The sequence below is a fragment of the Denticeps clupeoides genome, chromosome 19 (genome assembly GCF_900700375.1).
Source record: "Denticeps clupeoides chromosome 19, fDenClu1.1, whole genome shotgun sequence".
Lineage (NCBI taxonomy): Eukaryota > Metazoa > Chordata > Actinopteri > Clupeiformes > Denticipitidae > Denticeps > Denticeps clupeoides.
The window spans coordinates 9218449-9242602 of record NC_041725.1 but is presented as its reverse complement, the minus strand read 5'-3'; the positions used below and the strand labels follow the sequence as shown (position 1 = coordinate 9242602).

The following is a 24154-nucleotide window of genomic DNA, read 5'->3' as shown; positions in this document are numbered from 1 at the left end:
GACACTTTAGGAACTTTTTCTTTGGGCTAATACAAACACAATTTGGAGAGCAACCAAGGCCCTTGTTAAATGGGCAAAACTTGGGTTTTAACCAAGGGACACCTAACATAATACTAATGATCCCCTTTATTAATGCAAACCCTACGTGGAATAAATACATGGAGTGTCATCTACTTTCTGTATGCACACCTTATTGGATATGTAGGAGACATAATCTGAAATGATTTACAGTGATGAAAATAACCTGGCCTTTTAATTAGGCGCATTTACCTTAAAGAACTCATTACTGGTAGTTTGTGCTTTGTAATCGCCACCATTCATGCTAGGTGTACTGGCTAGCATTGTACAGACATCTGTGCTTACTGAAAACTCTCTGCCGTAACTTACGAGTCTCAGCAGCCTCTTGTGGAACAATGATGAATTACACCAACAAAAAAAAGAAAGAAGAAAAACTTAAATGATTAATTATAACGTTCCATTTTCAGCTAGGGCATCATACCAATATACATTTATATGTTACGTTTTTTGTCCTGCTCCGTTCCTGACTTGGGCTGGTTCACCCCTCGTTAGGTGATGTGGTGGTCCTGAGCTACCCCAGGAGCGCCATATTGATGCTGAACTTCGTGCAGAAACTAGACCGACATAGTTAGCTGAAGCTCAGATTAGAGGCGTGCCAGTGCACCCGGCGCACAACAACAAATGCATCCGAAGAAACTTATCAATTCAGTGCGATCAACTTAAAACATCCTGTGATGATAATATATGCACAAAACTGCAATGTATATGGTCACACACATTAATTCAGGTCAACAAAGCGAATTACAAAGTTCGATGACCCTACGTTCTTCTACGGGGTCTCTTTTTAACTCTTTTAGCCATGTGGTGGACGCCACAAGTCCACAACACAGGGTGCTGAAATGAGCAGGACGACCGTCCTCCCTGTCAGTTGTCCATCTAGCTGCCAGAGGTGGGTGGGGTTGTGGCAACATACATATACAGTATCTATATAATAAATAGCTGTTTACACACTGATGAGGTCGCTCACCTCCCACGTAATCGCGATAATGGTTTCCAAGAATGCACAGAGCTTGATATGACCAATTACTGTGTTTAAATGTCCCCTCAGACTGTAAACAACATGGATACAAATTCAAGGTCTCTGAACTTAAATGTTTCACAGCTCCGTTCTGAGCAACACAAGCAACATATTCTGACCATTACAAACATAAAGGTTGTATGTGCTCGGGGCACAACTGACTAGAGGCTGAAACTCTGTAAACAAACTCCTTTCTTGGAATAAAACACATCAAAGAACGCATCAGTGAAGATCAGTGATGTTCTAACTAATGGGAAAGATCTCAATGAGGGTTATAATGAACCCATCTGTTGAATTCTGAGTGAGTGTGTGTGTGTGTGTGTGTGTGTGTGTGTGTGTGTGTGTGTGCACGTGTGTTCTTAATGAATTGTCTGGGAACAATTATTTTGTCAAAACAATCAGCAGGCTCAGGACAAAACTACACCAAGCATAAATAACACATCTGACATAAAGTATGTTACTTTATGGGTTACATGTGGGATAAATTACATTTCCAGGTATTTAAAAGTTGACTATTTGAAACAGAAGAAAACACCACGCAGATATTTTAATTTTTTACCATATGTAGGACAGCAAAGACTAGAGACAATAGGTAGGTCCTTATACACACAAGTAATGGGAATCAGGTGAGGTAGTCATTAGCCAGACATGGATGCCAAGAAAGACGTGGTGCCATCTCGTGGCCCAGTGGAGCCAGGAAGAGACAAAATGTTGGAAAAGAAACCTATAGCTTTCAAATGGTGCAATGATATCTGAGCACATTTGTATGGCTTTTCTATTTACATTCATGCCATTTATCAGAAGCTTTTACAATCAACTTAAAATCAGTAGTTACAGGGACAGTCCCCCCCTGGAGCAACTCAAGGTTAAGTGTCTTGTTCAGGGACACAATAATAGTAAGTGGGGTTGGAACCTGTGACTTAATGGTCTTCTGTTTGTGTTACCCGCTAGGTTACTACCACCTTCTAGATTCTGGGACAGCCAAGTATTTATATGAATTAATGAAAAATCTCAATAGATTTCAAGCCAGCAGTTCCTATGTCTACGTGTAACACAGACACATAAAAACACCATAGCCCTTCCTGGGTGCTTCAGGATGACATTTACAGCATTTACCATAACCCCCAATTGTATCAAAATTCCTCTCAAGCACATCCTTAAAATGGACCTAAGTACAGACACTGTGGTTGCAAATCCATGTGTAAAAATAATGTTTCATGCTCCACAGGCTTTGTACTACTTTGCCAACATACTTTCTTCTTTTAGCTTAAAGGAGGTCATTGCCTTCTGTAATTCTAGCAGATCTTTAGATTTCAACCGCAAATTAAAATGTATTTTGCACATTTAGATGAACAACTTCAGAGCTATCAGAGCTACCATGATAACATGTGGCCTTCTTATGGACACACAGATGTTTAGTCCCAATTCTTCATGTTGCGTAGTGTTCTTGTTTAAATCCACGTGCCAATTTTTTTTAGCTGGGCATTCAAAGGATATTCACATTTAACACCAACTCACAGAGCCAAACTGTCAGATAATCATAAACATAACACAAACTTAAGTTATGATACCTACAAAGTCCCCAGCTCAGCACTGATGACCTGTTACCATGGAGACAAAAAAGTCACTAAATACAGCTATGAGAACAAAGATGACAAGAGGGACACATTACAGAACTATATCTATGTTGTTAATAAAGCTTTGTGGCTGCACTTCCAATATGTGCTGAAATGACTCCCTGCTCTGAGGTTTTCTTTAGCCTTTAACAGGCTATGACTGTTTATTTATCAAACCAATACAACTAAAATACACTTCTCAAAAAATAAAGAAGACATCCTAGATCTGAATGAATGAAATATTCTTATGAAATAATTCAGTGTTGTATTGGTGGCCTAGCGGTTAAGAAAGAAGGTAATCAGAAGGTTGCCGGTCTGCCAAGGTGCCACTGAGGTGCCACTGAGCAAAGCACCGTCCCCACACACTGCTCCCTGGGTGCCTGTGATGGGTGCCAAGGGTTATGTAGAGGACATATCAATGTGTGCATCGTGTGCTGTGCTGTGTATCACAATGACTTTGTGCTGACAACAAACTCACACAAAAATCATTGATGCAAATAAAATTGATCAACTCGTGGAAGACTGGATTTGGAGTCAAAGTGGAAAATGCCGGATGGTCTCCTGAGGCACCTCCTCCCAGACTAAAGCATCCGGCAACTCCTGGACAGTCTGTGGTGCAACGTGGTGTACGATGAAACAAGACCCATGATGTCCCTGATGTCCCTTCAATTAGATTCAGGTCTGGGGAACAGGCGGCCTGGTCCATAGCATCAATGCCTTCGTCTTTCAGGAACTGCTGTCACACTCCAGCCACATGAGGTATAGCGTTGTCTTGCATTAAGGAGGAACCCAGGGCCAACTGCACCAGCATATGGTCTCACAAGGGGTCTGTGGATCTCGGTATCTAATGGCATTCAGGCTATCTGTGACAAGCACATGGAGGGCTGTGTTTCTCTGCAAATGCCAAATCTCCTGCACGGTGTTGGGCTGTAAGCAAAAGTCCCACGTATGGATGTTGGGCCCTCATACCACCCTCGTGTTTCTGACCATTTGAGCAGACACATGCACAATATTTGTGGACTGCTGGAGGTCATTTTCAGGGCTCTGGCAGTGATCCTCCTGTTCCTTCATGCCCAAAGGTGGAGGTTGCTGTCCTGCTGCTGGGTGGTTGAAAGAAATGAATGAAAAAAATCCTTCATTTAGAAAGCTGAAGAAAAATCACATCAGAAGATGGGCAGCACTGAATGCTCTATATCCGATGGGAATGACTGTGTGATAAGCTAGAAGGTCCACCATCTTACTCATCTTAACATGGGTCATTTTAATGCAACCCACATCTACAAGGACTCATTCAGGGCAACACAGCACCTTATGAAAATTAAATGATACACTGCAGCACAGCACACGGTGACACAACGAAATGTGTCCTCAGCTTATATCCATCACCTTTACTGAGCAGTGGGCAGCCAAGACAGGCGCCCGGGGTGCAGTGTGTGGGATCTTGGCAGGTCGGCATTCGAACCGGCAACCTTCTGATTATGCTAGGCCCTTATACAAGAAGCTTAACGTTTTCCCACAAATTTCCCAAGATGCTCTAGTGTGATAAATGGACAAGTTGAAGTTCTCATTTTTGCTGTTCTATCAGCTACATACGTTTTAGTATAACCTGGTGCAAAAAGTTATATAAAGTGCAAACATGTACAGGAACACAGTACAGGGCTTGCCTGAGATTTGAGGCAACCCAGAGCAGGAAGCAGTATTTGGAGGATGCTGACCCCCTCCGCCACTAGAGGGGACTGTTGAATAAGAGTTCGGTCTTTGCTCTGAACCACTGTTGTCCGGTCAGGGCATTCAAAGCCTTGGTCGTGTTTTGTCTTCACTCATTATTATTTCCAGCCACAGGCTGCATTTTTGGGTGCTGGGCTCGCTATTGTCACATCCTGTATGATTTTGTCACAAATGCGTGCAAGTGATGATGTTGAAGACTTAAAATGTTCATTTCCTACCTGTTACGTCACAACACTTGTTAACCACAATTGGCACTGCACGAAAAGACTGGCAATACTAGCACGAATCTCTTAAAATAAATACACAGGGAAGATCTGGGCACTGTAACAAATCGAAATATGAAGATTACATTTTCCACAGCTCATTTAATGTACATTATTTGGTACAGCACAGCGAGGAACACACCATGAATTGCCGATTGTATATTTTAGTCATGCCCATTTTAATCATGCTGCAGCGAGCCTCTCGTGTGTAAAATGCATAATTGTAGCAGATTTGGGAAAAAAAAAACTATTCAGCCACAGGATGAAGATGTGTGTGGGTGTCAGTGGATCTGGCAACACATCTCAGAGGCAGTTTGAATATACACCATTTTGTGTAAGCAGCGTAAATGATAAAACATTTGATGATAACATGAGATAACATAACTTAACATATATACTGACACAACAGGCTAAATGAAAGGAAAGTGGGGTGCACTAGTGAGGTATGCTGCACCCTGTAAACAACACTTATCAATACTTATGCCATCCTAACGAACCTCAATTGCAAAAATGACCAGATAAAATCCCCCTGGAGTCTCTTGCTCAGCAACACAGTGGTATTAAGTGGGGTTTGAACATGTGACTTTGGGGTCTTCTGGTTCATAAGCGAGTGTCTTACTCGTTGCTGTTGCTGCTTAAATGTCTTCTTGAGGTCCTGAAAAGTAGCCTGTGCAGCCCTTGTGTGGTGTTTGGGTCTGAGGAATTCATTTAAATGTTTACCAAGAATTATGCAAATGGTGGATTTAAGGCTGACATTCTCATTTTCTCATTTACTGTGACGAACATGTAACTTAACACATTTTCAAGGACTCCACGGTGTTCAACACTCTTCACTGGAGCCGAAAAAATATGACCGACACACAAGGGTTTAGGCCTTTGAGCATTATAGAACCTCATTAAGATGTTGTTTTGGCCATTTGAACTTTATAGCTTTTCATCAGTTGGATTAAATGAGCTTCATCGAATATTGCATACATGTGTGGGAAATGTTTTCACGGCACCACAACATCATAAACATATTGCATTTTGATTTACGGTCTGTTTTATGGCATAATGTGATCTGAATTTTAAAGTCCATCTGCACTTGGGGGGTGGGGGTTATTATGCAAATATTCTTAATGAAAACGCTGTTTTATGATCTGTAAAGAGTTCTGATAGGCTCATTACAATCCATTTGCTAACGAGTTGTTGGAATAATTATGAGGTTCTTTTTTTTTTAACTGCTGCAGTTGTACTGAGGTAGAAAAACAACGAACCACCAGTGAAAACCACTGAACTATTCCTTTAATGAATGTGGAGACTACCATGGGAATCTATGTAGATGTTCTTAAATGAGTCCATCTGTTGCTCAGTGTGTGTGTGTGTTCACCCGCTTGTGCTTAATGAGCAGTCTGGAAATAATTAGTCAACAGCTACACCTTTGAGACTTTCCTTTACTCACTCAGTGGGTATAATTATTAGTGCACTTTGTGGTGTATACACTTTAAACATATGCTCAAGCAAGGCACACTTGAAAACAGAGCAGAAAAGCCTGTTACACTTTCCCTGGCATGAATCTGTCACACCGGCTGAAGGCAAATGTAGAAGAGCTGTACACGTCTCCATTTATGGTGCGTTTTAATGTCATAAAACCTAGTGGTTAAGGAAGCGGGCCCGTAATCAGAAGGTTGCCTTCATTCGAACGAAGGTTCGAATCCCGATCCGCCAAGGTGCCACTGAGGTGCCTCTGAGCAAAGCACCGTCCCCACACACAGGTCCCCGGGACCCTGTCACGGCTGCCCACTGCTCACCAAGGGTGAAGGTTAAAAGCAGAGGACACATTTTGTTGTGTCACCATGTGCTGTGCTGTATATCACAATGACAATCACTTCACTTTCACTTCACAAATTACAGAAGAAATTGTGATTATTGATAAATGCATTAGTGCGGGGACATTTCAAGGCCCCGAAATCAAACCAACCTATTTCCCCGCCTAAATATTCATTTGACTTCTGTGTGCTTGGAATAAGTACAATAATCGAAACATCAAGCCTTATGATTTGTGAGCGTTTTAAAATGCGTGCACGAAACGCTTGAAGATATATTTTTTTAATTTTAATTATTTGGCTCTAGATGTAGAAAATAAGTACAACAAATACCTCAACATAACATTTCAGCACGATGACGTTCATTTATATGGTTAAACTGGACGAATGAGTTCCCTGACTCGGCGGTGGGTTGATACACTGCAGCACTGTATATAAAGCGCGGTTTACTACAGATTAATGGTTGTACACAATAATAATAATTAAATACAAATCACCAAAACGTGGCAACAGAGTCAAAACTATGAGTGACATGCTCATAATTTCACTTAATAATTTCGCTTTAGACACTGACTAAGGAGTTAATCGACCTTGGCTGCATCTCCCTGGTGGTCTAGTGGTTAGGATTCGGCGCTCTCACCGCCGCGGCCCGGGTTCGATTCCCGGTCAGGGAAGCGCTGTTTTTTGGGCTCTCGGGGTGGGAAGTATGGATAAGTGAGAAAAACCTGCCGTACACCTATTCACTTGGCAACGAGAGATGCTGATCTGGTGTGCTAAGAAAATTGGGCTCTCATGAGGCCCTTAGAATAAATCTACTAAATCACATCAACCCACGAGAAGGAAAAGTAAATAACAAAGTGAACGCTAGAGGGCAGCAAGACCCCGTGTTTTTTTTTTTAAACAGCATGTAACGCTGATCACCGCCACTGAATTATCCAGAAGAGCGCATAATACAGATGTGTCTTTTCTTCCTTTTACATTTACGTCATTTATCAGACGCCCTCATCCAGAGCGACTTACAATCAGGGACAGTCCCCCCCTGGAGACACTCAGGGTTAAGTGTCTTGCTCAGGGACACAATGGTAGTAAGTGGGATTTGAACCTGGGTCTTCTGGTTCATAGGCAGGTGTGTCACCCACTATGCTACTGCCACCCCTTTCATCCACCCGTCTCTCTTTCTGGAGCTACAGCTAGACCTGCATCCTCTTTGCTTTTCCATCTCCCTGAGAACAGAATTGTTTCAGACATTGTTTTATTCTAAAAGGGGCGCACTTTATGACCATTGTGGGCAGTGGTGGCCTAGCGGGTAAGGACCCGGACCCGCATTCAGAATACCAAACCACTGAGGTGCCACTGAGCAAAGCACCGTCCCCACACACTGCTCCCCGGGTTAAATGCAGAGGACATGTTTGGTCATGTGCACCGTGTGCTGTGCTGTCTTTCACAATGACAATCACTTCACTTTCAATTTAGATGCCGATTTATTATATGGGTTTGATGGGAATCTCTCGTGCACTCCCCAGTTCACAAAGGAACACGTGTACCTGCTGTTCCCATGCACACACTCCACGTCCAAGCAGTCGTACTCAGGGCCTTTTGAAGAGCTCCTATTTGTTATCTGTCTCAGCAAGTCTCTCTGGCAGGTCCCTTTGATCAGCAAAATAGAAAGATACGTTGCACTTAGGGGCAAAAAAAACCCACAACCACATCTGCTCCTGTGCGCCTCACTCCAGCTCCATTACTGCTTTCATACCATTCAAAGAAATCTTACATTATAAATGTTGGTATAGATTTTTTCCGCAAAGGTTGCGTTCTTGTATCTGATACAAAAGTGTCCGAAATGAACAGCGGTTCAGGTTACAGTCTAAACACTGCCTCCATGAATTCTTCTCTCAGCTTTAGTAGGAAGGTGTTGATAAGCCTGTGGGCCAGAAGAAAAGGTGAGATGGTTGTGCTTGGCCTGGGTCTGAGCGCACAGGAATGCTTTTGTGACAGAGGCTCGTCCATTTAAAATGCCCCCGAGTTCGTGCTCTCTGCGCACAGCGCACAGAAATATGCTTGGAACCTTAAAAGCTCGATGAAAAACAAACCGCGGCCAAGCACCGGGAACTTCGGTGCCGGCAGACTTTCGGCGGAGTCAAATGACAGGCGCGGTGCCGACATGGGGGACGAGCGGCGGAGACGCGAGCCCTTCGGGCCTTTTTTTTGTGACCTGGGCCAGAGACGATATGATAATCACAAAGAAGAAGAGGCCTGCTGTCTGGGAGAGGGAGGGAGAGAGGGATTGATTTTCTCCCTGATAGGGTTCCCCAGGAGGCAGAAGACAAAATGAATTTGGCCTCAATGCAGTCAAGCCACAAAGGCCACTGAGAGGTGTCATCAGGGGCACATTCCCCAATGAGAGTGACAGTTTATCCCGGGATTGTGCAGCCAGCAGCATCGTGCGGCTGGCAGAGTTAATCGAAGACACAATGACCAGTTGCACTTGTCTGCCATTTTTTGACAACACGTGTGTGTGTGAGAAAGAGTAGGGAAGCGGTAGAGTGGTCCCTCGAACCTTCCGTTGATTTCAGCGCTCATACAAAATCCAATTTACGATTTTCTCTTTTTTTTCTTTTCTAGTTTGATTACTTGCAAATTCAAACTTGAAGGCTCAAGTCAGACCGGAAAAGACTCCCAGAGACATCTAAATTAAAATCTATAATAATCTCAGGCTGAAGAAACTATCACTGTAAACCTCTAAAGTTAGACCTATGGGTATCACAGACCCCCTGCCTGAGACTGACCACAGCCCTTCAGGGCACTCTAAGGAGGCACTAGGCCTTCTGCTCACACATTGGCAAGAACATTTGATTTTTTGGAGACCTCCGATTGTTCACTATTCACTCTCGTAGCTCACTGTACGTCGTGACATTCTAGCAATTTACCCCATTTCCGCAGTCATATGCTTAAAATATCATAGCTGAGCTTAGAATAAACCAAATACTATTTTAAGCAGTGCTGTGCTTAATGTAGATATAGAAGTATGTGTGTGTGTGTTTATGCACTAATGTTGCCAAGTCAAGATCCATTCAAACTGAAACAAGATTAAGAACGTCCATAGATGCAAAACAAAGACATCCATCATTTATATAGATTTATCAATAGATATGCAACCACGTATCATAAATACTAGCTACTATGTCATCCATGTTGGGCAAACATTTTGGCATATTATTATTAGACAATTAAAATATGGATGTGTGTACTGATCTAATAACCATGCATTCCCTTTTTTGTGATCATCTATCATATTAAAACAATTAATTACATGGATAAAAAACAAAGTTATTAATGGCGAATATGATAATCCTATATTCTTATAGCCGTACTGCAGGAACACCATCAGCCAGAATGTTTTTATGGCTTTGCTTCTACCATAGACCATCATTAGTACCTTAAAGAGGTTGGAGTCTGAATTTTTATTATTATTATATATTTTTTTACAGTTATCATTAGACTTATAGGCGGCAAAACTGTAATTTGAATGATCAAGTGTGGCAGATGCTAAGGCTCAAAATTGGCTTTCCAGACGCACCACCACATTCAGACCCCTTTTAGTCTGTTATTAGTCTCCCTGGTGAGATTTCTGTTTGCCCTGTCATCAGTTTCCAAGCTCCCAGTTATCATTTCTCCACTTTCAATGATGGTCTTCACAGTCTTACATAAAACATTTAAAGCCTTTGAAAATATAATCCTTGTCTTATGTATATCTTTAAAATCCTTTAGTTTGTTGACCCTTTTTGGAGAATTGTTATCTATGATTTAACTCTAAGAACTGCTGATTATATTCATTGCTGAATGAGAAGAAAAAAATCAAAGTGATTTGCAATTGAAGGCATAAGGATTTCGTCCCTAAATTAATTTATTTTCACAAATGGCACATTTGATATCTTGCTGAAAAATAAATAGACACATATTTACAACAAATGTCTAATATCCTGTCGGTTTGCATATGTGTGTGTGGGTCTGTTCGGGCTGGTTGTGGTCAAAGGTGGAATATGGAGGAAATTGTGAATAAAAAGTGTGCCTTGGGCCATGGTTCCCCAGAGATCTGGGCAGGGGGTGGAGCATGTCAGGACAGGAGTGAGGGCTGATCAGGCTAAATGGCTGCAGCATGCCAAGACGCTTACCCATACCACCCAGAGGCAAGCATTGTGGATTCTTTATAGGGCTTCTGGTTCCTGTAAGAAAGGAACATTAATCGTGCTTCGCCTCTTGAGTGCATGGCAAAAAAAAATTAGCTGGACAGTGGTGGCCACATCATGACAACTTGCTAGCCAGACATCAGTAAACAAGGTGACTCCCGCAGGAGAGTAACAACAATACAGCATTACTCTACCCTCCAACAATTTGTGGGTGAACATGATACAGTGAAGAAATAATGGGCAAAGGAAGAATAGTATGAGCTTGAGGTGGGCTGCCTGCTTCAAACACAATTACATTAATGGTGCTTGTTCCTCATTCATCTGGTTTACCCACACCTTCAAATATGGATTGAACCACACTAGCTGTAGTAAATACTATACTGAAAATACCACAAGAGTGTGTAGGAATCTGATTAAACTTAATGCCAGTCTTAACTGCTACATGGCTATTTGCAGCATCAAAAAGCTGGAAAAGGAACATACTAGTCAAAGGGCCTATTTTCGAGGATCTGGTGCAACCACATACTGTGTATATGCAATTATGTAAATTAGGGAATAACCCAGCCACTGGAGATGCATTTGGAGATGGTGTCAGTAAATTGGGAAGAATATGTCAGGAAGGGCATCCAGCGTAAAAGAACCTTTGCCAGGTCAGTAATTCGGACAGCCAGACTGGTTGATCCGATGTGGTGAGCCCTAGTGGGTGTATGAAAAATTTGAATGACACTGTATAAGCATCAACAACAAAGGATTCATGAACAGTTTCAGTTTCAGTAACTGTGTTGAGGATCTTGTGTCCCAACATAAGTGTCATGTACTGCACCACTGAAATACAATACAATACGAAACCGTCTTTAGACGTGGTTCTTGTTATTTGTTGCATTGTTATTCTTGTACGCCTATTAAGATTAACCCATATATGTTAGTTGGGCTTCCCTTGTAATTAACCTGCTTTAAAAAGATCCCACCTAAGCGATGAACTATTGGGTGGTAGTAGCCTAGTGGGTAACACACTCGCCTATGAACCAGAAGAACCAGGTTCAAATCCCACTTACTACCGTTGTGTCCCTGATAAATGCTGTAAATGTAAATGAACTCATGAAAGTAAGGGTACAGGGAAGCCGGTCAAACATCATCTTTAATGTCTCCAGTCACAGTACATGTAAAAAAACTGCAATGGGAAATTGAAATTGGAAGTTGAAATGGTGAATACCCAAACAGAAACTTGCCAGGAAACGCTTTAGGGATTGCTTCAGGCAATGAGTGTGATATTTGAGAATGTTCTAAGCTTTTTTTTTATCATTAGGAAACTTAAAGTTGTTGGAATTTTTCAATAAAGAGAGCGAGGAGTTACACTTCTAAGATATTCTCTGTGCCATTTCTAGGAGGATTTTGCTTTGCAACTCTTTTGCTAAGAGCAATGCTAAAATCCTTTAAATCACTAATCATATATTGTTCTGTTACTTTTGTTCTTGGGTGCAAAAATGCATCTCATCCCAAGCTGCACATCATATTATCTTGGGGCAAAAAACTGTTTGATTATACAGGCTTCAAAGGTTCCACATTCTCTCTGCTGTTCTATCACGAGGAGCCACCTTTTAATGCACACATAGTACATTTTATCACCCTGTGATAGGACACTTTGTCACCCTGTGTGCTATTATCCCCACAAAAGGTTGAGAATAGCACTGCGCGTTCTGACCAATATGAGATCATAAATAAATTGTCAGGTGCTCTTGGGGCGGACAATGCACTTTCTGTGACAATAAGATGTCATTGAACGTGAAAGCACACATTCATGTTTTATGAGGCAGTTTATGGGGACGCTGCTGATACAAATGACATATTCCCATGCTGTATTTAAGATGTGTATGTTGGAAATAATCCATTTATTAGCAGCATGTGTATAAAATATGGATGGGATTACCGATTCCTAGGCCTTGTAAATATGCCAGCAAGAACACTTATAAGAAAAAAAGTGAATGAATTATGCAACACCAACAACATCAAGAACTTCATACGCCAAGGGCCTGGACTACTGAATGCATTTTATGGGACGTTTTACATACAATTTTGTGCTCAAAACAGCTGGAGATGCTCTTGAGGCTCTGCACTGAGGAGGGCTTTCCATTCCCTCTCTGATTCGGAAAAACCTGCTTTAACTCCTCTTTTTTGTTGTCTTCTTTGGGGAACATCAGTGAACCTGTTTTTGGAAGCCAGAATTTGGAGAACGTCTGCTTTGGAGTTTGGGTGGTATATTTCCAACGGCATCGAACCGATGCAGCTCTTTCTTGCTGCAAATTGTCACGTCGAAGAGTTGCTCCTTTGGCCGGATGAAAAAAGGGGCTTAATGCCAGCATGCTAATGCCAAACAGGCCGGCTAGATGAAGGCATGGAGGTGTGCCAAGACAGGCGCCGAATTACAACCCTCCCACCAAAAAGAAAAAGAAAAAAACACCGGTGCAATTAAAACCAATTTCATTTGAGGGATGGATCTTGCTGGGCTCAGTGACAAATAGGAGAAGGAAAGAATGCTAGAGCGAGAAATAGGCAGTGTGATAATTATTTACATGCGCAGAACTTACAGTACAGGCAAGGACTTCAAAAGACAACACATCTGGAGTGATCTTGCATTCCGGTTAGTGCCTCGAGTTCCTATTTTCTTTTTTGTGACTCTTTTGCCAGTTTGACATGGCAAGTGGTTGAGAAACACCATGACTAATATCTCTGTTCTGCTCCCTCCCTTCTGGGCGAAACGTTATACAGTCAGACCGATGCCGTATTTTACGCATTTGTGTCGTGAAATTATAAACCAGACAAATGGGACTCTCCAAAATCTCCTGCACTAAAATTAAAAATTGACGACGCCTCTTATTTTCTGAAGGAGACCAGTAGCCCTTAATGACTTGATGGAGGAACCGTGGCCCAGGGATAGACAGAAGAGTGTGATTTTTTTACTTCCATTATTTATCTGAAATTAACATCAGCGACAGTTCTTTGCATACTTGCAAAAAGTCCTCTATAAGCACATCAAATAAAAGTTTGTTAATACACATGCAATATTTATTTAAATGTTATTATCACATTTCATTAGAAAAGCTCTACCTTAAGATTAAATATGAGTTCTTATGCAATATTTATTTTAATCTTGTGTAATCAAATGATGTGACAAGGTAGTGTTTTTATTACATTACCTTCATGATAACATCAAACTAAATACCACTTTCTCCAATTACACAGGATTAGCCAGCCCTAAACCTTTCCCACAAATATTTTAATAGGGAAGACCCAGTTGCCTGAAATGTTCCTCTGGTTCCTTCTGGTTCTCGCAGGTTTTCAAAGGACTGGCAAAACAATGCTGATATTTCCTTTATCTCTGATACTACTGTTTGTGTAATATACTAGAATACTAGAAATCTTAGAAATGATTGAATACATGCAGGTTGAGGATTGGGGACACAGAGGAAAGACCAACACTGTTTAGATGCATTTGCAAAACCTTTGAAGATGAAATTTTTCTCAGAAGTGTGTTTTTAAATTGAAATATGTGACTGAATTAGAATATGTTCCATTGCATTACAATTACTTATATGAAAAAAATATATTTTCATATAAGTTTCATATATTAATTATTCAAATCATGATCCTTAAAAACTCATTAACTTTTTAATGCTTTCTAAAATGAATACCGGCACTTATCTTAGGGAGTCTTTTAAACTCTAAAAATATTTCCGGTACTTTAAGAGCCAGGTTGTTTTTTTTTCGTAAAAAGACCCCTTTGACCCATTACTAAGCTGACCCATGAATACGGAAGGTCAAGTACCAAAGGTACTATGGCGCCATTAAGCTGTTTACCCTAAAGCTGACCACAGCCATAACTACCCATCACTCATCTGTTCCTTCTGTGTAGTCCATGTGACTCGACCCGGACACGCCCGTATTCCTGGAAATCCCTCACTGGAAGCTCTCACTGTACTATGTGAGAGGAACCCGCACGTAACATGACCCTAATGTCCTTTCTTATGCCACGCAGGATACACATAAATTCCTTAGATCCTGGCAACTGTCCAGACGGCTCCGTGCAGAATTCCCTCTGTGGAAATGAAGCATCGATTGCACATTTGTATTTGTTTCCTGGATGAGGTAAAGACACCTTGATGAGGGACCCCGGGGCTGGAATGTTATAGGTGCTCGATTAAGGTTTCAATCAAATCTGGCAACATCTGTCAGGAAACGGGGCTCCATAAGGGGAGATTTATGGCCGAACGGATGCTGCATACAATATTATATGTGCCTATCAACTGATGGTGTCTCCTGTGAAAGGTTAAAGGTTAAATTCGCCACTTACTTACGTTTAATTCACGCATGCTGTAGTCTCATATTGCATGGATTTAGATTGCATGGACATTACAGCCGTATCGGCGATTATCGATCGGCGATCGATGACTTGGAAACGCCGCCTTTCGGTGGGAGGCAACGTCGAGCATCGGCGCAACTTAAGCACTTCGCCCGCCCGCTTTCCCCGGCGCCCCCACCCGCCTGCCCGCCCTCAGTCCTCTTCCCGCTCGGCGGCTCCGGAGGCGCAGGGGTCGCGCCGCTAACAGGTAGGCAGGACGCCGAATATCACCTCCCCCGGGGTGGGGGGACGAGGAGAAGCCGCGTCCGTCCTCCTCCGTCTCCGCGTCCACGCCGAGGCTTCTCCGGAGGGGAGGGGACGGGGACGGGGGGCGTGCGTCCCTTCTGTCGCTTTTAATGGACGCCTGAACGGTTGGTGATGCCCGTGTACATCATCGAGCGAAAATTTCCAGAGACGCCAGGTAAGTGCGCGCCGCTGTCTTCGTCTTGTTTCGTCTTGTTTTGTCTCACATATTCATACATGTATATACGCATACATCATCATATATATATATATATTATTTACATATAATGAACACGTTGACTCGTGTTGCCGGCGTTTTGACTCAGGAGACGTCATGACGTTTTTCTTTTTGGATGAAAAAAGCGCGCCAGCCTCGTTTCGTGTCCCCTTCCTCACGGCCGACGTCCGACATCTCCGTCCCGAGTGCCGCAACTTTTTGCGCGGACGGCCTTTTTTGCGACCGTGTCCCCCCACTTCCCGTGTCCTGGCCGGCTCTTCCGGGGGGACGAGAATGAAGTTTTAAGTGGGCGAACGTGTCCCCTGGTTTAGTTCGGTCGAGGTGCGAAGTTTACGTTTGGTGGGACGTGGGACGTGGGACGTGAAGACTGGAGGTGAACAGATGGGGTGGTAGTAACCCAGGTTCAAACCCCACTTACTGCCATAGTGTCCCTGGGCAAGACACTTAACCCTGAGTTGCTCCAGGGGGGACTGTCCCTGTAACTACTGATGGTAAGTTGCGTCTTGTAAATGCTGTAAATGTAAACAGATTCGATTTTTTTTTACATAATATTACAGCCGATGGGCCAGAATGAAAGTGGGAATGCTGGGAAGTCGCCGAAACCTGTGCATGCCAAGAGCCGCTTTCACGTGCCCTTGTTCCTGGACACCTGCATGACACATGAAGTCCTGGACCATGAGAAGGAGAACGCTTGAGAACGAGTATGCCTGGGGTGGCTGCGTTGTTTCGGCCTGTGAAAGGTGTCACGCCATTTGTGGCGCATTAAGTGACGGCAATTGGGAGGGACGCTTTGGTCCCATGCGAACCGTCTTTCGGAACATGTCTCTTGCTACTCAATCTTTTCATGGTTTCCCATGCCAGAATGCTTCTAGAATGAACATTGCTGTGGCTCATATATACAGTCCAGGCCAAAAGTTTTGACACACCCCCTCATTCAATGTGTTTTCTTTATTTTCATGACCATTTACGTTGGTAGATTCTCACTGAAGGCATCAAAACTATGAATGAACACATGTGGAGTTATGTACTTAACAAAAAGTGGAGACCTGGCCTCCACAGTCACCGGACCCCACGAGATGGTTTGGGGTGAGCTGGACCGCAGAGTGAAGGCAAAGGGGCCAACACGTGCTAAACACCTTTCAGGAATCGCTATATTCATGCTATCTTAATTCGAATTTCGCAGGACGTTTGAGTTATCGGTTGTGTGATGTGCTGCCCAGAAATTCTGCATTTGAATTCACTTTCTTTCCGCAGATTTTTCCCCCCGTTCATTTGCAGTTATTCATTTAAACGTGGGAGACTTTGCTCCATAACAGCTCCCAGTCTGGCAAACGATCTATTATGAACTAATTAAACGTAGTTCGGCCAAAGCAAATAATCAAAATTCTGTACAACTGTACAGAGAGCGGACAGCGGTTAATCTAAATAGGCATGTGGACAAATAAAACAGATATGAGTGAGCTGCAGAGACGAATGGAAGGTGACAGGACCCTCCACAGTGTTGGTGCCCTGATTACTCTTAATTGCAGCCAGCTTTTTTATGTCGGGTCAGCTGGCTGGTCTGCATTTGATAGACAGCATTGGCTTTTGTCTGGACATTTCTTGTTATTAACGCACATTCCTGTGGTCCTTTGCATGAAAGTGCAGTCCATTGTGGGAACACCGTGGTTGGTCATTCCAGTGCGACCAGTGTAATCACACTGGTCTTCTTACAAGGGCATCTCCACCCAATGCCCCTGTTGTTTTCGTCACCGGTACGGGCGTTGCTTTTCCCTGCCGACTGCGTAAGCAGTTTGCATGTGAACACCTAGTCATGGCCCTTTCAGAACACAAACATGCAGAGCCCACCGAGCACAATGTCAATATTAAGTCCCATGTCAATATTAAGGCCAAGCAGACATCTGTAGTGAAGCAGAGGCGGCACAATTACAAGTGCCTTGAGATTGAGCAGTTTCTTTCAAGTAACAAAAGAACAGAAGCCCCCATTCACCTGTCCAAGGTCATGGAGGCATCCAATTGTACCCTTCTTCTACTGCTGGGGGCTTTGTATTGTTGAGAGAACTTAGACCTTGCATTGATTATTGTGGTGTCTAAAGCATCGTGGACATGCATAGATGAATGACCAGATAGGCACCATAGATATTAGAAATGGTACGAGGTTCCATTTAGACTAACTTTTCTCCAACACTCCCAAACTTTCCCCTCTATCCTCCTCCGGCTCCACAACAAGGGTCCTGTCTGGTCCTTAAGTGCTCCTGTCCGATGAGTTGATTGGTAGACTGATTCAATCAATCACTTCCCAAACTCCACCCAGCGAACATCCTAAAAAGGAAAGACACGCACCAAACACAGAGCACCCCAAACCACTCTACGGCCCAAAGGACGTAACCCTCAGGAACGCAAAGGTTTGTGCTTGCTCTTGTATTGTTTGCATTTATACTTAAACCAATCTCAGCACAAATGGTGCCATTGTCTGTTCTGGGCTGCGTACACCCAGATACCTTGGCTCATGAAACACACTTTGTGCCATTTGGACCCTCCTGGACTTTGATTGGCAAGAGCAATATATTTTTTTACTTGGTTAGCTTGGAGAGCTGAGAAGGATTTATGGGTTCTGGCTGACTTCTTGGACATTTTGGACAACTACTGTATGTTGGCACTATAGTGAAAGTGAAGTGAGTGTCATTGTGAAACACTGCAACACAGCACACGGTGCACACAACGAATGTGTCCTCTCCTTTTAACCCTTGGTGAGCAGTTGGGCGGCCATGAAATGCACCCGGGGAGCAGTGTGAGGGGACGGTCCCTTACTTGCGAGGCCGCCACTGCCCCGTCACATAGTGGGCTGCTACCTCGCTCAGAATGGATCAGGGTGTCATGGTTGCATGTTTAAATGGCTGCAGCTGACATGCTGTGCCAGTGATTTTTCTTGTGCACCAGTAGACCAATTGGTTCATAAATGACAATAATCAGTCTAACTTATTTGTCCATCATAGTGTAAGATGCCATAGTACAAGATACAAAACAACACTTGTTGGTTCTTGTATTCTTTATTGTCATTAATTCTCTCAATAGAAATTCTAATGGATAATATCAAACCATACAAAAGCAGTAATTCCCTCCAGGATTGTGTGCATTAATCATAGACAAATTCAGTGACAGTTTTCTCTCGTGAGTTACACCAATCACATCAGACAGAGGCTGTTGTCTCTTCTGCCATTCAGCTGAAAATATCACCTCTGCAGCTTTGCATGCACACAGATCAGGAAGTTTTTTAAATTTTTTTATTTAACTGCCGTTAGCAAATTAATCAAAAACTACTCAGTTAAGCGTCACGTTTAAGTGATAAAGCCCCATAAACTGTATGCATGTGCACAGAGGCTGCTGGTGGTCAAATATAAGATTTAACTCAAGGTTAAGGCATTAAATAGGCTCATTCTACTCCATTCTACTTTTCAGATTTAGTGCAACTGAAGGCTCCAGTAAAAATGTTAAAGTCTTCATATGACAGCTCAACAGGCTTGGATAAACCCTTCACATCATCGGGTTTTTGTGGTTGTTGCGGCAATTTTTTGCATTGACTTACTATTTAGAATCAGATCTTTTTTTTGTTAACAAGCTGAGCTCAGTGTATTCATATGCTTAGTGCACAAAGGGTCCTGTGTTTGTATAGTATGAATGTTTGGCTTGTTGTGCCCTTTGATTTTAAATACAGGACTTTTTATTATAATTTAATTCATTTATTTATTATGGTTAGCATTGATTTATCCAAACTTAAAATATTTACATTTCCAAATTTATAATTTCCTCACACTTAATAAATATGTAACAATGTGATATATTATGTTGTATATGCTTCCAGTGCTATAATAGCTATTGTATGTATTGTTATTATTACTATTTCCATTACTGGGATATAAGTTATTTTTAAACATTAGTGTTTTAAACATTAATTTATACAGACAAATTCATGTAAAAATGCGATATCTTAGACAATCACAGAAGCTCTGGAAGTGAATTGTCTCTTTCTGACATGTCTTGACACAACAGCCATGATTTTTCGCTTTCCACCTCTCAATTTCTTGCTATTGCTATTGTTGTTCATATTTTCTGAGAGTAATGAGGTAGAATGTAAGGTATACTTTCACTGACAAGAAATCAAAAACGGCGTGTCTCCACAAGATTTTGGAATGAGCCATCCCACAGACATTCAGTTTAACCTAGCAAACAAACAAAAGAGAACCCCGGCTTTTGTGGAAGTGCATAATATGTTATTTTGTTTTCAGGAAAGAAATGGTGAAATGTGTGGATGTGATGAAATACATACTGGTTCATTAAAGAGAAATGCAGAGGCTTTTCCATTAATGTTCGGCACAGATGCCTGCAGCAATTCTGCCTGATTTGCAGCTCAATTTGAAGAGTGTCATGCCTCATCATTCCCCCCCTTTGTTGTAATTGCCAATTACAAGGTTAATGCATCAGGTATGAGGCTATTTATGAGCCTGCCGGCATTGGTAGAGACATGGTGACAGAGGCTGTGGTCATCCCAGAAGCTGCCTAACAAGCTTCCACAGCAATCAGCCATGAAGTGATGTCTGAGCATATGGGTAGGCATGGATACATGAATTAAAAACGACCAAAGCACCTTTCTCCAAACCTTGTTCTTCACTTCATCAATGGGAGTAACAAACAGCCCATGAATGAATAATAATAAAATGACAAAAGAAAAGTACTAGGGTAAACAATGTATAGGGAATATTGAGCAGATATTTGTGTAATTAATCAAAGAGACTCTGATTATTACTATACTTAGTTTACTATGAGTATAATTATTATTTTTATCTGTGAATATTCTAATAATTAATAATTGTACCCTGCTAAATACTAACACCTGGACAATATAAGCAGTAGTGAGTATTGACTTGACTGACCAATGGGAACAACCATTTAAATAAATATTTTTTTGGACTGGTGGTGCAGGCATCTGGTATCGTGGTGTACTAGTGTCCTAGTCTCTCTCTTCACAGAGAGAAGTCTTTCGGAGAACTAATTCAAGCCTACCAAGTGCAGCTGGTGTATTTTTATTGATGAGTGTATTTTTTTTTTTTATTTGTGTTGGAAAGAGATATTAAATTCGAAAGATATACTTTAAATTCGAAAAAAGCCCTGAGATTTTTTCCAAAGTCAAAGAGCGTCCTGGTACTTACACTTCTCTCACACTTGAGGAGGCAGTTGGAGGCCACTGTGTGTTCTAGTGTGCCTTGATACTTGTGGCTGCTTCACAAATAAAGGGTGGAACACAAGAAAGGAAGTGAGAGAGACAGACATTCAAAAAAATGAAGAAGAGTGTCATGCCCTCTTGTTCTCTTCTCTTTCAAAGGACGATTCTAAGACTTTGTCCCCAGGTTCTGGTCCTCACATCCTCAAATCTCAAGACCTGCCCATCTGCAAAGTCAAGTCAGTACAACAGCTTATAAGCCTGTGTGTTTCTGAGTATGTGTGTGTGTGTGTGTGTGTGTGTGGCGCCCCCGTGTTTAATAGCAGGATCAATGATTAATAGCCCATGGAGATGAACTTAACAGCACACAGCAAGATTTTCTGCTTACTTCTCATTTGTCTGAAGGGCTTGGAAACAAACCAGTGGAGACAGTCCAGCGATGAGAGGTTGTGATTTCTGCATAAATCAAGGTTCTGTTCTAGCTTCTTTCTAGCTTCTAATCAAGAAGGCACCCAAATCAGAAGGGCAAAATACATCTCAGATGTTTGTATCATGTTCTCTTGTTTTTTTTGTTTTTTTGCGTTGTTTCTGGCTGCAGGTGAATTGGTACCTGAAGGACAGCTGAGCATGGCTGACAGCACCCCCAAGTCTGTGAAGAAGCCCCGGTGGACGTCGCTGGAGATCGGACTCATCACAATTGTGTGCCTGCTATTCATCGTCATAGTCGCCCTCATCATTTTGTTTGCCACACAAAACAGCGGTGAGTCCATGGATGCGATAACATCCACTGCATCCTCTGTGGGTTGCGTAAATCACAGTTAAGGCTGCTGTCATGCAAGAAGTGGGAAAACAATCATTGCATTTCTTAATTGTTATATATTGCACACAAAAAAAACCACACGATCAACGGGGAAATGCGCGTGAGATTAGCTTGGTTAAAGAGTCATTGGTCTAATAGAGCGCAACACTGGGAGGGCGTTCAAAGGTCTGCATACAACTCATGCACAACTCATGTGACAAGTGTCCTTTTTTTTTTTGGTTATTAATTTCCCCGCTGTTCAAGTCAGTCAATCGTGAGACGGCATCCTTTTTAGTTCCCTACGTTTATTACATATGCCGCACACATTTATTTTAATAATTTAGCGAATCAAGACTCCAAATCAAAAGTATGCAAGATACATCTATATATTTCAAGACGTCTATCAGTCTGCAACCCTCTGCGAGTGCGTTGCGGTAGAAAAATGTTTTTGAATGGACTACTTTTGTTGGTGCTCCCCCACAACGATGCATGCGGTACAAATAGTGTAACGGGAAGTGCGAGAGTGGCGTTGGCATCAGCCAGTTGGCAGTGGCCATCTAGTATAAATAATTCCTGAGAAGCTGGTGTGAGAGTGTTTTTTCAAGTTCTAGACCAGCCATGTTCTGCAACATGCGATTGGCCAGTAAAGGCTAAGTTGAACAGCATTCCTGTCGTGTGGTCCCTTTCCACACCGGCACAGCAGCGTCAGTAGGGCCTCCTAACCGCCCGGTAAGCCCAGTGAATTTTGGCCTAGCCGCAGCGGCCATTGTAAGGAAAAGGGACACGCAACAATAGTTTACCACCACTTTTGTGCAGAACACAAAATTGCGAAAAAAGTTCAGTTGATTCGACAAGAGTGCAAGACGCAAATAACTCGTGCTGATTGGCTGATTTTGAGTTAGGCGAATTTCAGGAGGGACTGGTATATGTTCATCTAGAAAACCATCTAGAAAATATCCACCATAAACATCAGCATAAATATAATTAACAGAAATACATCAAAAATACTGGCAAAACCCACTAGAATCATTTGATGGTGGTGTTACCAAACACCACAGCAATTAGGGACTGATGAAATACTGCTGGAAGAAACGCATCCAAAGTTTCCTCTGAATCTTAAACCTAGGGCCAGGCCATCGTCATTCCCGGCTTATCCGGAGTCACAAAGCTGGATAAATGTTTAAACAGCTTTGTCAGGGAGAAAGGAAATGGGCGAAGATTTCACCACATTACATTCCGCCCTTCGCTTTGGGAGGTGTGTGTGGTATGAGATGAGCCCTTGCAAAAACTCCTTAGAATATCTTAGAATAAATTGTACAGTAATTCTGTGCCTGGAATGATTTATGACATTGATCTGAAATGTAGTTTGCGTATTTACATACCGATCTAGATGAGCATTTACATATTGTTAGAAATCGATTCATTTCAATGTAGAAATGTTCCTTTTTTTTGTTATTTATCAGATGGCATCTGCACCACAGCGGACTGTACACAGTCAGGTAAAGTGTCTTCCTACCTTTTTACAGTGACGTTTGACTTATGGAGATCTGAAGCCTTGAAGTTGATCTTGAAGTTTTGCCCCTTTTTGGAGTTACTCCTTATGTGTTTATACATCAAGGGTTTAAGGTTCTGTGTCTGCTGTCTAAAGCCAGTTGCCCCCTTTTCAGCTGCCCGTCTCCTGGAAAACATGGATTCCAAAGTTGATCCCTGCAACAACTTTTATGAGTACGCCTGCGGGGGCTGGCTTAAGAAGAACATCATCCCGGAGACGAGCTCACGATATAGCACCTTTGACATCCTTAGGCACGAGCTGGCTGTGGAGCTGAAAGGTAAAGTTCAGAGTCAGAGTCACGGAGAGTCCACACCACCAGGAACCTTCTAAAAACAGCTCTATACGGTGATCATGGTTGCCGGCTTTTACCTTTAATCACAGGCAATGGTGTGACCTGCCATGCTTACAAAGTCATCTGACAATTACTTAATGAAATAGTGATGTGAGAGCTGTATCAGAAGGACAAAAATTAGAACAACTTAGAACCAAATTGTCAAATGTTTGATTTGCTTGATTTTTTTTTTTTACTTTTCAGTCTCAGAAATTTGGGTTTTGGCTCTGCAGTTTATGAAAATTGACTGTGAGGTTGCCCCGCACTGTGGATTGTGGGGTGGTGTTAGATGCCGTGAATGCTCCTGTGCCTGGAGGTATGGCAGCCCTGGGAGCGCTTGGCAAACTGAGCCGGAGCAGGCAGCTCGTTAGGCTCAGCGTGACAGTTGATTTACAGGCAGAGTCCGGTTGCACCTCGGGGAGTCGTGGCCGAGCCGTGGGGGTCGGGTGGTCGGTTTGAAAAGGGGAATGTCTCCCTCGAGGTGAGAGGCACTTCTGCTGGCTTCAAATTCTCTGGAAGAAATGGCAGCATGTGGAGCCATCCTGACTAAGCAAAGTTTCTCCTGGGCCTGAAGGGGCTGTAGTGGTGGTGGGTGCTGCTGATGCATTTAAATGGCCATGGTCAGCACACACTTCAAAGTCGGGCATACGCTGTGTGATTTTTCCAGTCATTTGGTAAACAC

At 42.5% G+C, this 24154-nt stretch overlaps 1 protein-coding gene and 1 non-coding gene across 8 annotated transcripts in view; both read left to right on the top strand.

The window, feature by feature from the left end:
- Nucleotides 1-7110: 7110 nt before the first annotated feature.
- Nucleotides 7111-7182, top strand: trnae-cuc (transfer RNA glutamic acid (anticodon CUC)). Its single transcript has one exon. It is a non-coding gene; the product is annotated as a tRNA-Glu (tRNA).
- Nucleotides 7183-13177: 5995 nt separating this feature from the next.
- Nucleotides 13178-24154, top strand: part of LOC114769077 (neprilysin-like) — a 31448-nt gene continuing 20471 nt past the window's right edge. Inside the window, exons 1-6 of one of the 7 annotated variants that reach the window (XM_028961789.1) lie at nucleotides 13179-13333; nucleotides 20953-21029; nucleotides 21196-21260; nucleotides 21389-21550; nucleotides 23053-23088; nucleotides 23257-23418. In XM_028961789.1, the coding sequence (XP_028817622.1) occupies nucleotides 21230-21260; nucleotides 21389-21550; nucleotides 23053-23088; nucleotides 23257-23418 (391 nt within the window). In that variant the 5' untranslated portion in view covers nucleotides 13179-13333; nucleotides 20953-21029; nucleotides 21196-21229. Of the gene's footprint in view, nucleotides 13334-15207; nucleotides 15513-20952; nucleotides 21030-21195; nucleotides 21261-21388; nucleotides 21551-23052; nucleotides 23089-23256; nucleotides 23419-24154 lie in introns of those variants that run through there. The other 6 variants (XM_028961791.1, XM_028961787.1, XM_028961790.1 and 3 more) reach the window with 6 other exon arrangements.